Below are 18,540 nucleotides of genomic sequence, written 5' to 3'. Positions count from 1 at the left end.
CCCTATTTAACTGAAACTTGGTAGGAATGATAGACTCATGGTCCTAACAAAGTGTTGTTATTTTTGGGGTTGATCAGAAATCTAATATATGGCTGCAAGGGCCGGCCATTTTGAAAAACTATTTCAAATTTAAGGCAAATTCTACTGGGCCGTTTTAACTGAACCTTGGTAGGAATGATCAACTCGTGGTCCTGAAAAAGTGTTGTTATTTTTGGGTTGATCAGATATCCAATATGGCCACCACGGCCGCCATTTTGGAAAACTATTTCAAACTTATTGTCCAGTTCAACTGGGCCCATTTATTTGGAGAGGAATGATTGAATCATGGTCCTGGCAAAATGGTGTTTTTTTCAGGTCCATCAAAAATCTAATACGGTCGCCATGGCTGCCATTTTGGAAAAAAAATATTTAAAACTTTAAATCAAGTTCTAATAGGCCCATTTAACTGAAATTTGGAAAGGAATGATTGACTCATGGTCCTGGCAAAAAGTTTTTTTTCTTCAGGTCCATCAAAGGTCCAATACTGCCGCCATGGCTGCCATTTTGGAAAAAAACTATTTAAAACTTAAAATCAAGTTCTAATAGGCCGAATCAACTGAAAGTCGGTCTAGGAATGATCAACTCATTGTCCTGACAAACTTAACTGAAAGTTATACTTAACTATTTTTTACTCAAATTTTGGTAGGGATGATTGACATCATTATCTCCACTTCAACAAAAAATAATACTGTAGGACTCAGGTGACCGTTAAGGCCCATGGGCCTCTTGTTTTTTACAAAATGGTCACCTGTCAACACAACGACTCCGTCCGATATCAAAATCGCCAATTATCCAATTATGAATATATTGTCTTATTCCGAGGGGTGCTCTGTGGAGAACAATAGGGTAAGTTAGGGTGAGAAAAGGGTTGTTTTAATTGGATTAGAGTAGGTACTGCAGTAAATCCTGTGAAGTGATGCGAGGCAATAACGAGGCACGGTTGGGTGTTTTCATTGGGACGAAAGCGGGATATTTTTTTTAACGACTTTCTTTTTAATTTTGTTAAGCAGTAACAGATATGTAATTGCCAGGGCACTGAAAATGACATGTACAATTTGAATTGTGTCATTCTTGCACTCTGATCGAGACAAGAATTGGCCGAAAATTATATTTAAGTTGCCAATTGTTTTTTTTTGTATGTGAAAATGTTGGCATTTTTGCCAACAAATGATTTTTGACTAAGAATTATCAACTGAATATGTAGATGAATAACCACTAATAAAACTGTTGATAGGGATGGTAAATTCCAAAATTATCAGCCTTTGCTTTTGGTGAAAATGATTTGCTCTAATATGCATGTAAAGTTCTCTTATATATTTTTTCTTCATTTTAACAGATGAAATATCTCATCCTGGCACTTTGGCAACAAGGAGCAGCCTGTTTGAATGTAGAAGGCCTTGAAATTGGGATGCAGAAGGCCAGGGAATGTCACAGAAATAAAAAAACAAAAATGAAATTATTTGCAGTGTTAGTGTTTTATAGTAATAAAACAATTGATTGCGTGCCACCACGCGCACTTGTTTGGAACATATAAAAATTTGGCGAAACTGAATCAAGACCCAGAGCTAGCTCTGTGTGTACAACATTTCGAAGTTAGGAATGTTTCCATTACCAAGCTTCTCCTCCTGTCCCTCATACTGCCCCCTCACTGGTGCTGGTTCCTCCTCATCAGTGTCATCATTGATAACAATGACATCATGAGTTGTCTCCCTTATCACGGTTTCAGGAAAGGCACCATTAGAAATGACACTTTCATCATCTTCAGCCTCTTTCCTGAAATCACCAATTTTCATTTTTTTGCCTGATGCCAATTTATACGAGAGTTTTCTCTTGACCATCCTTTTCTTCAGTCCAGATGGCAGGTTAGCGATGGTTTCCATAGTTGCTTTTCTACACTCTTTAGCCCAGCCTTGCTCCTCGTTTATTGGTATTTGTGACATACCTACTGCTGAAGCTGGCTTACCGACCGCTGATGTAGACTTCCTATTGGATTGTACTGCCTTTCTGATGGGTTTGGTTTGTGTTTGGGCTGTATACTCTTCTGTTACTCTACTATCAGTCTGAATTTTTAACCCCTTAGCTTGCTGCTGAACCGCCAACTTACAATTCATCCAGTTTTTGCCCTCTGCAGCTGTACACCTTTTAGTGACATCTCCCTGCAGCATCTTGTTCAGGATAAATCTCATGTCAGTGCTCACTGCTTTCGGCATCTGGCTCAAGGCAAGATCAAGATTGGAGCAAAGCTAGGAAAAACAGTTCCATATAAAATATAAAAGTCCATTTTTCAAATAAATCAGAAAAAAATCCAAATACATGTGTGACGAAAAAAAAAAGAACATTCTGTAATGTTATTTCAGTTGAAACTACAATTTTGTTTTTGTCTCCCAAAAAAACATATGTCTCCCCTTATTAGCCAATAGAAAAAATCTGGTATAAAAATTAACAAAGGGACATATCGCTTTATATAGTGAGGCACGAGACCCGAATTTAGAATTTGACACTCCTACTTACCAAGATACATTAAAACTTTAGCAAGTTTGGTCAACGTAGGTGAAATAAGAACACTGACAGGTCAGTAAGGGCCCCGTCTTGTGGCAATATATCCGCCATAATCATGATCAAGAAGTATTTTGCCCATATAGCTGAGCTTGACGCTTGACATTTGGACTTCAAAAAATTCCAAGAAAGCAAAATATACATTTTACATGTACTATGATGTGACTCTTGTTTCCTTCCACTTCCATATTTGCTGGGCTGACAAAAGTGTAAATACCGGTGCAATACTCATTTGTTAGCTTCGATTTGTTTTATTTCACCTTAAATACCTTCCCCATCAAGAGCCAGGGTCAAAGTAAGAGATCCACTTTGTCTTTGACCTTTGGACCAAAATGACCTTGACCTTTAACCCATTGACCCTGATCTTTGGTCAGTTGACTCATTCTTCAATTCCAACCAACTTTGCTTCATAATATCATAACAAAATGTTCATCAGTGAAAAATACAAAACTTGACCTTGACCTTGAACCTTTGGAACCCGTAACCCGTTCTTAACAACTTTGCTTCATAATAACATACAAAAAATGTTCATTAGTAAAAAGATACAATATCTGACCTTGAAATTGACCCAGTGACCTTGACCTTTAGTCAGTTGACTCCTTGTTAAATTCCAACCAACTTTGCTTCATAATGTTATAACAAAATGTTTATCGGTGAAAAGATACAAAATTTGTCCTTGACCTTTGACCAAGTGACCTTGACCTTTGGTCAAATGACTCCTTGCTTAGTTCTGACCAACATTGCTTCAAAATGTCATAACAAAATGTTCATCAGGGAAAAGATACAAAACTTGACCTTGACCTTTGACCAAGTGACCTTGACCTTTGGTCAATTTACTCTTTGTTTAATTCCGACCAACTTTGCTCCAAAGTGTCAATACGAAATGTTCCCCAGTAAAAAGATACTAAATTTGACCTTAACCTTTGACCCAGTGACCTTGACCTTTAGTCAGTTGACTCTTTTTTAAATTCCAATCAACTATGCTTCATAATATCATAACAAAATGTTCATCAGGGAAAAGATACAAAATTTGACCTTGACCTTTGACCCAGTGACCTTGACTTTTGGTCAGTTGATACCTTGTTTGATTGTGATGAACGGACGGACGGATGAATTAGTATAGGGCACCCGCATCTTTGATTAGGGGCCCTAATAACATGGAAGTTATACCGTGGACAAACTTTGGTTTTAAAATTAAACAAAGGGCCATAACTCTGTATAGTGTGACACACGAGACCTAAATCCAGTGTACTGCACACCTTCTGTGAGTGATGCAGGTATACTTCAAGTTTGATTAAAATATCTTTAATGATTTAGAAGGTATGCCATCGGACAAACTTTGTTATTAAAAATAAACAAAGGGCCATAACTCTGCATATAGTGGGTCATAAAATCTGATTTTAGTGTGAGAAATTCCGCCTTCCCAAGATATATCAATATGGTAAGTATTCCGTCTTTGCGTATTGCAGAGTTATCTTCTCTTGTGAGCAGGTATTGATTGTTATGTCATTGGTTTGTGAGAGTAACGCCCTCAATTTTTGAGAAAACGACGTTATTTTCTCACACAAACCAATGACGTAACAATCAATCCCTGCTCCCAAGAGAAGATAATTCTGCAATACGCAAAGACGGAATAGTCAACGTAGGTGAAATAACTTATGCTCTGGACAAACATCGGTATTAATATTAAACAAAGGGCCATCACTCTGTATATAATGGGGCACAAGACCTAGTTCCAGTGCACTGCACACAGACTTCAAGTTTGATTAAGATATTTTTAACGGTTTGAAATTTACGGGCCAGACAAGAATTTTCTGAAAAATGTGCACTTATTTGACCTTTGACCTTGAGGTGAAGGTCACAGTGACCTAATTCCAGTACACTGCACTGCACACCTCCTGTGGGTGATGCATGCATACCTATAAGTTTCATCAAGATATCTTCAACGGTTTAAATGTTATGGCCCGGGCAAATCAGAATAGAAGAACCAGAAGAAGAAGACAAACCAGGACTAATACAATATGTCTCCCTTCATTTATATCAATATTTTTGACAGGCACTCAAGATTTATAAAATTGCAATGTTGCGAGTGAAAATCATGCCATGTTATTTCACTTATAATATAACATTGCTGTCAATTAAACTGTAGGTAGATATAAAACTTTGTTGTTAAACTTATGTTCGTTTAAATCTTTTTTGTAATTGGTAAAGCCTGGAAGTTTCTATCAATCAATCACCTTATTACATGACAGGCACTAAAGAAACTAAAAACTCTTAATTTCTTACTTCAACCAGTAGATTGACTTGTAGCTTTGGCTGCTTGTCTGCATCGCGGTAAAAGTTGTCTCCCTTAGTGATGAACTTTACGAGCACATGTGACCTTTCGTAAGCATACATCAAGGTCAAGGCGAGAGCATAGATGTCAGCTTTTCCAGTGATGTCACTCTCTTCCAGCCCAGTTGGTGATAGCTGCTCAGGAAATTTGGACAGAAGGACCAACCAAGCCCGCTCGGGACTCAGATATTCTACCGTCCAACCAACCATGTCATTCTTCTCCCCAATCTTTTTTGCTGCTCCAAAGTCAGTTAACTTCAACAGGAATTGGTTCTCGTCCATCATCAGCAATATGTTTTCCGCTAAAACAAACATAACATCAGGTATTAATTAGAATAATATTTTCAAATCAAACAATGTTTTGCGCGAGAAACAGTCACGGCAATAATTTACTGTGTATTATCATGACACTGTTATCTTATCTCATTGCTTCAGATCTAGAAATGTCAAAAGGTGATGCAGTTAATTCTTAATTCATTTTGACACACACAAAAAGCATGATGTTGTGAAAGTACTACAGAAAGTTTTGGGAAGGGGCCCTATAATGGCTCTAAATTCACCTTAAACTAGACACCTGTATTACCAAACGCACGTGTCAAAATCACTGAGTAGCACTATTAAACATTATCAAATGGTGACATCACAATATTGCTCCTCAGTGATTTTAAGGTGATCTAAGAACCATAATAAGGCCCCTTCCCAAAACCTTCTGCACAAGACTCAGGCCCCCGTGGAGGAGAGGTAATAAAATCACTGTGGCATATAATCCTCACTGATGATTGATATAGTGATACTTACGTTTTATGTCCAGATGACAAATGCCGAACTCATCCAGATATTCCAAAGCACACAAGCCCTGATAGGAGAGGTTCCACACGTCGCGGTCCTGGAATTTCCCCAGCCTTGCCATCTGAAGCATTGACTGACCTGCCGATCAGAGACAAACAGATCAAATAACCGACTTTGAGGCTTTGTGTTATCGATATCAATATTTTTACTTAAATTACATGTATAGCTAAAGTATGAAAACAAAGATGGAGGCCACCGTGGAAGGTGTCAATACAACTTGTTAATAACTGTGAACAAAAGTCTTCCCAAGACTGAGTCGATTTTAAATTTGATGCTACATTGATAGTCTATAAACTGACATCATAAAATTACATTCTTGTTGTGCAAGAAGATGCAATAACAAATAAATGTCTCCATTAAAAACTGTCAAATTTTAGCCCTTTTTTTCCCTTGCTAATCCATTAACACTTCTTTGTGTATAGAGCTGGAAAAGGGAAAGGAAAAAGTGGAAAAGTTAATATATAAAATAAACTAGCCATATGAAAATGAAATCAAATACAGGTAGCATCCGACATGCAAAGGTGAATAAAGAAATATTTAGCATATACACTGTATTTAATATACCAGTTTGACAGACCTATCTCTTACCTCCAAATTCCATGATAATTTCAGGAATCTTGTTCCGGACTATCATCCCATAGAGCTGTGTTATGTAGGGACTGTTTAACTTGGCAGTCAGCAGAACTTCATTTTTTTGGAAATCACCAGTAATCTGACAAGAAAGGCAGGCAAAATGATTTCCTATATTTAACCCTTTCACCACTGTAGACCATAATGAACTTATCTAAATCAATAGATGGTTGAGTTTATTGAAGTTACATAGGGGTGAAAATTGTAATGGGTAAAACGTAATACACCAATTTTGATGCAGCCAATGGATATTTTTAATAAAGTCTGACTGTTCGAAGTTAAACAAAATTTTAATTCATTTGAGATGTAATACAGCATCTGAATGGTTGGTAGGGTTATCCCTCAATATATTTCATCTAATTTATTGAAGAATTTGTTTTGAATTCAACACTATAATTGACCCTACCAACATTTGGCCTGGGGTCAAACCCTCTCTTCAAACTTTGTCAAAACATCCACATCTTTAAACACTGAACTAGAGGAATTTTCTACACATAGGAAATAGAACTCCTGCTTTAGCAAAGTCAGTCTCACTCTTGATTACGTCGTACTAGTTCGAGATAAAATTGTCATATAATAAACCCTATTATTTGTAAATACCATTTGGGAAAAGGGCAGATTTTGGGCTGGATAAATCAGATGAAAACTTGATCATGAGGAGACAGATGCAGTCTTTTTCAAAGTTCATTAACAAATTCACAGAAGCTTCCATACCTGCTTGATGACATAGTCAGTCTTATCATGGACACACAAGTTGACTATTCCAAATGCACCTCGTCCGAGAACTTTCTTTCTGATGACTTCCCTTCGATCTTCTGAACTCAGGAACCATAAGCTCTGTGATAGGACAGTATACACACGCTATAGCTAACAGTCACACAATCTGAATACGATTTTTATTTTCCCAACATTATGATCAAGATGTTGGTTTATTTTATGCTGCAAGTAAATGATTAAAGAAAAATTAACTGTCCTGAGTATACATTTTGGTTGATTCTTCGCAATATAGTATAGATAAAACAAACACTACAGTACGCGTCAGGTGATTTGGTACTCAATCGCTTGCCGAGCAACAAATTTTAATCCCTGTCGCTCGTAGCCGCGGGATGGTCGCAGAAGAAACGCCAGTTATATCAAGGTAGATCCGCCAGCCTTACCTGGATAAGCCCTCCACGACTATCCCACGGTCATGGGTGAATGGGCATTAAGACTGGACAGAGAAAATACAGTATATTACTAATACCATGTATGTGTCTGCTGTGGTTGATGTTTACGGTACCACAGATATACAGTTACAAATGACACACCGAACAGAAAGCACTACTTGAATTTCCCGAACAGAAAAGAAATAACGCCAGCACATACTCGGGGAAAAACCCCGTCTTGCAGTGGATATTTAAAAAGAAACAAGTTCCACGAGATCAATTTAAAATTCCTCATTTGTGCTTAAAATAAAGTAGCATTGCCTTGTAACGTGATAAACATTTCGTCTTTGCCCAATATATAGGAGCAAAATGTATGATGTACATGTGTCGGTCAATATGACTCGATTACACGATTTCCTCTTTAAACAATCTAGATTATAATTCAAAAGGACCATTACATTAGTTAATGCATCATTATAAGTGTCTCCGTGTATGGTATACATTGTATAAATGTCCCTGCATTGTAAAATCACCAAGAATTATTGGTTGGTCTGAAACATCAATCACACCTCAGCACAGTAGCCCTCCTGTCATAATGGGCAGAGCTTACACAATACACAGCATCATGCGACTGATTGGATGGTGTGTATCGTCGAGGTGCCGCCCACTCAATTCATCAAATTTTCGTGATTTTTTTTGTGTTCATAAAAATGAACAAGAGATCCCAGAGGGATCTTGGCGCCCACCATTATACCATATATTCATTAGTTCTTTGTCAGTTTGATCTTTTCTCCTCTTTTCTGTAATCTGTTTGATCCAGTCATGTTAACAGTAAATGCACCTTGAGTGAATTTTTTATCTAAACTTAATACTGATGTGTATGAAAGATAACCTTCAAAGAGAGTTTGTCAATTCACACATTTACTAGTACAGTACTTAATGTGAAAGAAATAGAATCGATCATTGCACTGTTTAGTTCTTCCTTTAGCCATTTTATTTTTATGATCAGACCCAAAATATAACATGCACAAAGAGGGATTAAGGGGAACCTACATATCAATTTTGAGACAAATCCCTCAAGTTATTCCTGGGAAATAGTCCCAACAAACCTTCAATGTCAAAAATCAAAGATGGCTGTTGGTTGGCCATTTTGTTTATCTGATCAGTTTCAAAAGTAAACATGAACAATAAAGGATAGTGGGGAACCTACATATAGAATTTGAGAAAGAACCCCTCAGTACTTCCTGGGAAATAGCACTAACAAACCTTAACTGTCAAAATCAAAGATTTGTTTATCCGATCAGTATCATAAGAAAATATGCATAAATTTATAACAAGGGGAACCTACATAAAAAAAATTGGAAAAATCTCTCCAGTATTTCCTGAGTAATAGCCATAACAAACCTTCACTGTCAAATTCCAAGATGGCTGCCTGTCTGCAATTCTGTTTATCTGATCAGTCTCAAAAGTTAATATACACAAGTTAGGACCTAGGGGAACCTACATATAAGATGTGAGAAAGATCTCTCCACTACTTCCTGAGATATAGCGTTAAAAAACCTTCAATGTCAAAATCCAAGATGGCTGCCTGTTGGCCATTTTGTTTTTCTGATCATTCTAAAATTAATTATGCACTTGTAACTACAGATCTAGAGAAGCCTACATACCAATTTGGGAAATATCCCTCCAGTACTACCTGAGAAATAGCCATAAAAAACCTTTAATGTCACAATCCAAGATGGTGACCTGTCGACCATTTTCTATTTCTGATCAGTCTCAAAATTAAATATGCACAACTACAGAACAAGGGAAACCTACATATATAATTTGAGATGGATCTCTCCAGTTCTTACTGAGAAATAGCGATAGTAAAACTTCAATGTTAAAATCCAATATGGCTGCCTGTCAGCCATGTTGTCTATCTGATGAGTCTCAAAACTTGCCCTGCACAACTAGGGACCAAGAAGAACCTGTACATATAAAATTTCAGAAAGATCCCACAGGTACTTCCCAAGAAATAGCGATATCAAACCTTAACTATCAAAATCCAAGATGGCTGCCTGTCGGCCATGTTGTTTATCCTACTACTAAACAAGAAGTGTAAGAATTTATCCTAATGTATCATAACGCTATAACATTATTCAAATTCTGCTATTTTACCAATTCTGTACATATGACACATGTATTGAACATGCACAATTCAAGATGTTTGTTTTATCATATCCCACATCATAAATAGTCTTGGCCAGAAGGATGATTGAACATTTTGCACACAGTATATTAAGCCACTGATCATGAAAATGCAACTCTTGAAAGGAACTGTTCATAGGAAAGTTATATACAAAATTTTCATAAACCCCTGCAAATATTTGATTTTATTGCCAACATATTAATGTAATATATACATGTATATAGCTACCAGAGGAGCCAATCCCTGCCAAGAATAGAAGAAGGAAAATCAGTGTCAATATATATGTATACTGGGAATTTTTTGCCCCGTTTAACTTTCGCTTTTTGCCCATGAAATCAATTTTTGCCCAGTGGGAAATTTGACCTTTACATTTGATATGCTTATAATTATTATGCTGTTTTATATTCGCTGAAATGATAAATTCATCCTCATTACCAAGGGCAAAAAGGGCGCAAATTAATTATAAACTGCAGTGAAAATTTCCCAGTATACATAATTATTGCTACATGTACCTTTTTAGTGAAGATTCCAGTTTCCTTGTCAGGGAGGGCCAACATCTGGAGAACCATGTCAGTCAAGGCATCTTTAGTGCCATAAACTGTAGAACTGAAAAATGGAAAATGAGATATGAATGCTATTTCCTTATAAGTTTCTCCTTAAGTAACATTATAAAAATATTTTTGTAGGGTACTAGTAATCTGCAATATATTTGAGCAGTATGCATATGATGCAGTTTCAATCGGAGACTAAAATGTTAAATCTAACGTTAAAAGTATTTTGCATATTTCATATATATTCTCATAGTCTAGACCAATTACAGAAATCAACAATGCCAAATCATTTCATATTTCTTTGTGTACATCTGTACATGTTGAGAAAATGAGTTTGAATTCTTTTAATAATCATAACCTATATAATTCGAAGTCATTTTAATGCATTTCAAATACAAAATTACATATATTTAATGTGTTATCTCAAAAAAAATCAAAACAAATCCCATACATATATATATATATCTCAAAGCAACTGATCATGAGTTTGAAGTTTGTACCGCTATTAAACATGAAATATATACCCTGGTGCGAACTTCGTCACAGGTTCTCGTTGTTTGAGCTGTTGCTTGTGTACAGATATTTCCTGCTCTTCCTCCTGATCAATCATTGTCTTCTCTTCCACCTCCATCCCTTCTTCATCCTCAGCCTTTCTGCTATCTTCATTTACTGTTTCCAAGGGTAGGGACGGCAGACTTGACAAGTATCCATCACCTGAGTCACCTGAGTCAAACACTCTACTGCCCTTCTCAGGGTCTGATTTTCTCTCATCTTGCTTCGGCGGGAGTACTTTTTTGAATTGAGAATATTTCATTCCCAAATTTACATTTCCTTTATGAAAACTGCCATTTTCAATTTCTGGACAAGTACTAGTGTTTCCAATCACAGGACTGGAACTTGACTTTCTATCTCGATCTGTTCCTGGCAAGATAATTTTTCTAGACAGAGTGCTTTGTGGCCTTGGTTGCAGTACACCACAAGATCTCGATTCAGTTGAACTAACATAGTTGCCAGATTCATCACATGGCGTGTGGGGCTCCATGGTTTCTAGTTCAGTCATCACAGGTCAAATAAGAGGTATCTACAGCAGCAGGTCAATTATCTGTGAAAGATAAAAAAAAACCATGTAAACTCAGAAAAGCATACAGGTAACAGATGTCCCAAACATGCCATATATAATGATTTGAGCTATAGAGACTCACAAAAATTCATATAACAGTTACAAGTTCGGGACACATGACAGACTGCCAGTGTATACGTAGGGGTATTGGCCTGGGTCATTCGCCGCCGACCAAGTATAGCTCAATTAATATATATTGGTAGTGTCTGTCAAGAGTTTGGAGGATCCTGGCCTTGCATTTCTCTTTCTCCTGTTACACCTTGCATAAAACAGAAGAGAAGTGCGATGTGACTGTCAGGAAACATAAAATCTAACACAGTAATAGTTGCTATCTCATAGCTTTACAGGCCAAATGTTTGTCAAAAGATCTTGGTTAAAGAAGTTATTAACATGTTAGAATATTGGAATAAATACTGTTAAAACTAAAGGTAAATAAGTTGTATGGGAAATTCAGGGGATTTCCCACCGCAATTGTTGGCTTACAATCGGGACTGAACCAGATTTTACTTAACTTATGGCCATGGACATTAGCTAGACATACCATGTAGGGGAAACCCATTGGTAGGGTCGAATGCCAGACCACCTACAAAAATGTATATGGAGAGAAGATAACACTTGTTGAGGGTTCCAGATTTATTGTGGGATTCATACAACTTACAATGATAAGTCACAACACATTGTAGGCTTCAAGCCTATATAGATATAATACAGGGCTATTCATATGAACACTGAAAACATGTGATGTTTGTTCCCATGAAATGGACAATCATTTCAGAAGTTCATTTTATAGACAAAACTGTATTGTGGTTCTGAACTTCCACCATTTATAATAATAGTAATGGTACTTAACTTCCACCATATATAATACTATATGATGGTTCTTAACTTCCATCTTACAAACTGTACTTGTCTAGGGATATGTATCTTGACTTCTAATAACAATAAAGTTCAGAGGTAATCAACAACAATGCCAACAGGAATCTATAAAACATTTAAGCCAAGTTGAATTTAACCCCCCCCCCCCCCCCCCTTTCATGGTGGGAGATCTAGAACCCTTGGCGAAAAGAATACTGTTTCATCATGATCATCACTTTTGGGCATTCACATAATAATACAGAGTATTAAGAAACATCAATGATCAAAAATATATACAGTTTGGGGGTTTGACATTCTTTAAATGATGGAAGAAAAATTCTAGGATGAAGATTCGATCCTAATCCAAGTTTCATGGCTTCATCAACATCTGTTTTTGGCTAAATATGTGATGATTACGTCCATTGATTGTTTATTTAACCTGATCAATATGTATTTTGGCTAGATATTATATTTTCTGTACAAAATTCGCAGCTACGTATACCCTGTTAGTATATCTACCCAACATAATGTAACGTGCCGCCATTTTGAAAAAAAAAATCATATATTCTTCTCTCATTTTTCAACTGTTTGATCATTATGTAATTACTTCACATAAATTTTAGGTTAACGTAGGTCCTACGTGTCTTCCATCATATATTGGTGGTTTTGTCACATCAAGAGACTCTCTATCATAATGAGACTATCAGTTCCACCGTCCTGACCCTCACGACAGATGAGCACCCACAAATTAGACAAACTAATCAGCTCTGTCTTGGATAGAAAGGAGGTCGAAACACACAGGCTGAGATCTAAACCGATACTTGTTTCAGACAGTAAGGGTTTTTCGCTACGTAATGCCTACATAGCTAAATACCCCGAGGCCTACGGTTATCCATGTGAATTATGGTGCTCACCGGGCGCCACTACTAAGCAGTTGTGTGCTACTATCAGGGATCGTATACACAAGGCCATAAGGAGACACACTAACATTACGGTTTATTTATGGAGTGGAACATGCGATCTATCCAACAAGGACAACCATAGTAAAAAAATACATTTAGCGTGTTGGGATGATTCGGTCGTCAATAATATTATTGAAGAACTTATAAAAATCAAAGATCTCGTCTCTAAATTGGACTCTGTATCTTTAAAAATTATCGACTGTCCACAATACTCAATTTCAGCCTGGAACAAGTGGAAGGGATACCCAACTGACACGGACCTAGCAACACTCCAGGATCGTGAAATAAACCGGCAAATTAACCAGCTAAATGACAAAATCCACAACATAAATCTGGAAAACAACGTTAACAGCCTCCTCTTCAACAATTGTCTAACCCGCTCATGTGGGGGACATAAGAATAAAGGTAACCGGTACAGCAGCATCAATTTGAAGTTTTATAGGGACGGTATCCATCCCGGAAATAAACTAGCTGACACCTGGACGCGGCTTCTGGTTCGCGATATTGATGCCTACTGTTGTGTCTCCGCAGATCAGTTAAAGGGTGATGTATTGGACATCACTATAGGGTGTGACCAGTTTTAGTCTAACCATTCTCAAAACCGAGTCGGCAAGGTAACCTTGCCACTCTCCCTTGAAAGATGTGGCTATTTCACAGTGTTTACCTGGTTGGTTATAATCGGCAGGACAACCCTGCCATTACTAGACCTTTCTCCCAGATTTAGACAACACTGTAGTGTACGATCAGGTGTACATTGATCATATTCAAATTTGTAAGTCGGCAAGGTAACCTTGCCACTCTCATATGAATTGATTGATAACGTATACAGTGTCTAATACGTTGGATGCACTCGGCAGGGTGACCCTGCCAGTTCTAGTTCTGACTCTCGTAGACACTGTCCCTCGAGATAACACCTGCTAGATTATAAACAGTATCCCAATATATATACTTCAATCCACCCTCAATATGGCGTGCGCTTTGAAACCAAGTACCCTTACACATGTACTTAGGGTAAGGAAAAGACTAAGAGACGATAACTCTTTATTGGCCTGCAACAAATGTGATTGCATTCTAGACACCAAACTCATCGAGTGTAACATGTGTAATCTGATAAATTGTTACAAATGCACAGGGCTGTCAAATGGACTTATCCAGTGTCTCGGGGCAGGGGACTTAGAGGACTTCAAATGTAAATGTTGTAACCAGACGGAACCCACACTGGCTCGGATTGAAACCTCCCTTCAAAAGATGCAGATCCAAACTGAGACTAGAATGATCAGAATAGAAAAAAAAATCAGCGAAGTAGAAGCAGCTCAAGATACTAAAATTAAAGAAGGTATAACTGACATGAGAGGATCTGTCATGGAAGAACTCAAAAAGGACATAGTAAACCTGGTCGATAACAGAACCAAAGAGCTTCATAATCGTAAGCAAAGGGAGACAAATATAGTTCTTTTTAACTTCCCAGAATCAAAGAAAGAAATGGGATTAGAGCGGAAATCAGAGGATGATCATCACCTTAGGAGGCTGGCATCACAACTTGGAATTGAAGATTTAGAAATTGCGACTCAATTCCGAATTGGTAAACAAACCATAGGAAAAAATCGTCCATTAAAGGTGGTTCTAGGGAGCAAAAGCCAACGTAAACTATTACTAGAAAAGGCACCATCAATAAAAATAAACGTCAATCCCAGATTCAAATCTGTTATCCTCACCAGGGACCTTACAGATGACCAACGAGAGGAAAGGAAAAACAAAAGAGGCCTAACAATCCCCCCAAGAAGTAACAATGTAGAAATAAAAAACAAAGGACCTAGAAGAATGGAATCTGTAGATGTAGAAATGGAAACGACCAACCAAGTACCTCCAAGTCCCATACCACTATCTCAAGAACTGTCACATTTGATGAGTGAGTCGATATATGACCATGGTGAAGAAACTACTCTGGTTTACAGTCATCCCACTGTAGTTGACAGCCCTCCTACATCTCCTGGCATCAACAGAGACTAGGATACTTGTTTTAACGAGGATTTTAATTCTGTAAATAGCGGAAATTTTAGCCGTCTTGTAACACAGAATTCCCTCCACATTTTTTATTCAAATGTTGATGTATTGACACAGAACAAGATGTCTGAACTTGAGGAATTCATCACTAACAACAACCCTGACATCATAGCCTTGACAGAGATCCATTACAAAAATCCAGGTATGACAAACAACTCAGACTTCTATAATATACCAGGATACGACACCCACCTAGATATGTCCAACAACAAGAGGGGTGTGATCATATTCACCAAATCAAAACTACAAGCAATAACAGTCCAACCAATGGTCGTTTTTTTCAGAACAAGTTTGGTGCAGTATTGATCTTGAGAACAGCGACAAGCTCCTAATTGGAACCATCTATAGAAGTCCAAACAGTGACATTGAGAACTCGATTGCTCTACACGAGGTAATTGCCAGCATGAGCCGTCTACCTCATAGTCACATAGTCATCATGGGGGACTTCAACTACAAGGAGATCAATTGGACAACCAATACAACATCTGTATCGGATCAACACCTGGCTACAAAATTTTTAGAATGCACAAGAAATGAATTCCTCTATCAACATGTTACCAAACCTACTAGAATTAGAGAAGGTAATCAACCTACCACCTTAGATCTTGTTTTTACCAATGAGGAGGGAATGCTAGTTGAAATAAACTATGAACCCGGACTTGGACTAAGCGAGCATCTCTCTCTGAACTACGAGCTCTGCCTATACACTGAAAATGTTACCTGCAAAGTAGAGAGATTGAATTACCATAAAGGCGATTACACAAAGATCAGAGAGAAAATCAATGATGTCAACTGGCCAGATCTGCTGTTTGTCAAAAATGTAGATGAGTCATGGAGGGTCCTTGCAGAGACTATATCAATTATCATTAAAGAACACATACCAGTGAGCAAGACCAAAAACGACAAGTTTACCCTTAGAATACCACTTGACAGCTGGGAGGCAGTACATGCTATCAGGCACAAGAAAACCAGATGGAAAAAGTACCTTCATTGTAAAGACGATAAGAACTGGAATGAATACAAAAAAGCTAGAAACCAAGCTCTGAAACAAATTAGAACATCTAAATACAACTATGAAAGGAGCATGGCCATGGACATCAAATCAAATAGCAAGACATTCTGGAAAATACATTAGGTCGAAGACCAAGACTAAAAGTACAATAGGAAATATCAAAGCCGCCAATGGTGACTTGACACCTAACAACAAAGACAAAGCTGAGATCATGAACAACTACTTCACAAGTGTTTTCACTGTCGAAACAAATGAACCACTGCCAGTGTTCAATAGAAGAAACTATCAGGAACCAATCAACTTTATTGACATCATGAAAGACAAAATACTATCGGCAATAAAGCTACTAAATCCAAACAAGTCAGGTGGACCGCCTTATTCCATCCGAAACTACTATTAGAGTCGGCCAACCAGCTTGTCATACCAATCCATCATCTCCTTAAAAAATCTATGAATGAGGGGAAACTACCTCAGGATTGGAAAAATGCCATTGTGACCCCCATACATAAATCCGGATCCAAAATCAGCCCAGAAAATTATAGACCAATCAGCTTAACATCGGTTCTGGGAAAACTAATGCAAAGAATCTTCAAGGATGCCACTGTGGATCATATGGACACCAACAATCTTTTCTCCAAGTGTCAACATGGTTTTACCAAGGGAAAATCTTGTGTTACCCAGCTACTAGAGGTCCTTGAAGATTGGTCAGAACAAGTAAATAAAGGAACCCAGATAGATGTTATATACCTCGATTTTAGCAAAGCATTTGACACTGTCCCTCACAAACGGGAAAGCTACTCCAATGGATAGAAAATTTTCTAAGCAGAATGACACAGAAGGTAGTGATCAATGGTGAAATATCCAATACCAGGAATGTAACCAGCGGTGTCCAACAAGGGAGTGTCCTAGGACCTCTTTTATTCCTGATATTTGTCAATGATATGCCGGAAGTCGTACAATCCATAATTAAACTATTTGCTGATGACACAAAATTATACTCCGGAATTTCGAACGACGAAGATAGGAATACTCTACAGGAAGATGTCCACAGATTATGTGACTGGGCAAAAGTTTGGAACATGAAACTAAATGGGAAAAAATGTAAAACACATGTCAGTAGGAAATCAAAACAGACTCGGCTTATACTACAAAAAATGGACATATCGAAGTAACCATTGACAAAGTGATTAAAGAAAAGGATTTGGGAGTTACATTTGACCATAAACTAAATTTTACTGACCATGTCAACGAGTGTGTCTCTAAAGCCAACAGAATCCTCGGACTAATATTTCGGTCATTTACATTCATAAACAAAGTCATGTTTATTCAATTGTATAAAAGTTTAGTGCGGCCACACCTGGAATATGCCACCTGCATATGGTCTCCAATGCTCAAAAAAGATCAAATAGCCATTGAAAATGTCCAACGCAGGGCAACAAGACGCCTACCGTTCCTAAATGGAAAATCATACAGTGAAAAACTTTGTATGTTGGGCCACCCCAGTCTAGAATACAGACGATTGAGAGGAGATGTTATACAAATTTACAAAATCATATATGACATTGACATTCTGGATAAGGTCAAAATTATTAAAATGGCAACATTGGCTACAACAAGAGCCTCTTGACTTCACCCCACTGTCCATTATTGTACAAGAATTGTAACACATTTTGCCACCTGAAGCTTGATAATTGACTTTACAACTTAGACAAAAGCGTTAATTATAACTCGCAGTCGTACAGCGCACGCTGATCTGTGACGGCCCTGATTATATTTACGCAATCAGTGTCAGCCATAATACACACGTGAGCTCGAGTAGACGGATCGTTTTCTTGGACAAAGATACAGAGTTTCCCAATTTAAAACAAGAAAATGCAGCAAAGCTGCTGGACACCAAACCATTTTATGAAAATGACTTACTGACAGTCCACCAACCACGAGGGAACGGATCCTGCATACTTTAATCTATTTAATTATAATCATATAAATTGAAAATTGCATTAATTGTGTTGTTCAGAATATTCAGTTCACGCTCAATATCTAGTTGTAACCGCACGTTTTGGGCCAAATGTCAATGATTTGGTAATAATGTCATCTTCTAAGAGAGAGAGAGAAGCCGGGGACATAAGACGATTTACATAAACTATCATTTACACCTTTTGTCAAAATTGCAGCAATTTTTGCATATATAATTCTTTTGACAATGTCCCTATTTGACTATTTTGGATAAAA

At 37.5% G+C, this 18,540-nt stretch overlaps 1 protein-coding gene across 1 annotated transcript in view; it reads right to left on the bottom strand.

Moving 5' to 3' along the window:
- Window positions 1–833: 833 nt before the first annotated feature.
- The window catches only part of LOC110463666, a 20,337-nt gene continuing 2,630 nt past the window's right edge, over window positions 834–18,540 (bottom strand). The window contains exons 2-8 of the mRNA XM_021518459.1: window positions 10,820–11,397; window positions 10,257–10,350; window positions 7,123–7,245; window positions 6,367–6,490; window positions 5,728–5,856; window positions 4,882–5,231; window positions 834–2,282 (exon numbers count right to left, since the gene is read on the bottom strand). Of these exons, the coding sequence (XP_021374134.1) occupies window positions 1,605–2,282; window positions 4,882–5,231; window positions 5,728–5,856; window positions 6,367–6,490; window positions 7,123–7,245; window positions 10,257–10,350; window positions 10,820–11,355 (2,034 nt within the window). The 5' untranslated portion in view covers window positions 11,356–11,397 and the 3' untranslated portion in view covers window positions 834–1,604. The remainder of the gene's footprint in view (window positions 2,283–4,881; window positions 5,232–5,727; window positions 5,857–6,366; window positions 6,491–7,122; window positions 7,246–10,256; window positions 10,351–10,819; window positions 11,398–18,540) is intronic.

The sequence above is a fragment of the Mizuhopecten yessoensis genome, unplaced genomic scaffold (genome assembly GCF_002113885.1).
Source record: "Mizuhopecten yessoensis strain PY_sf001 unplaced genomic scaffold, ASM211388v2 scaffold10921, whole genome shotgun sequence".
NCBI classification, from domain to species: domain Eukaryota; kingdom Metazoa; phylum Mollusca; class Bivalvia; order Pectinida; family Pectinidae; genus Mizuhopecten; species Mizuhopecten yessoensis.
Note: the sequence above shows the minus strand (reverse complement) of the source record. Positions and strands in the feature narration are given on the sequence as shown.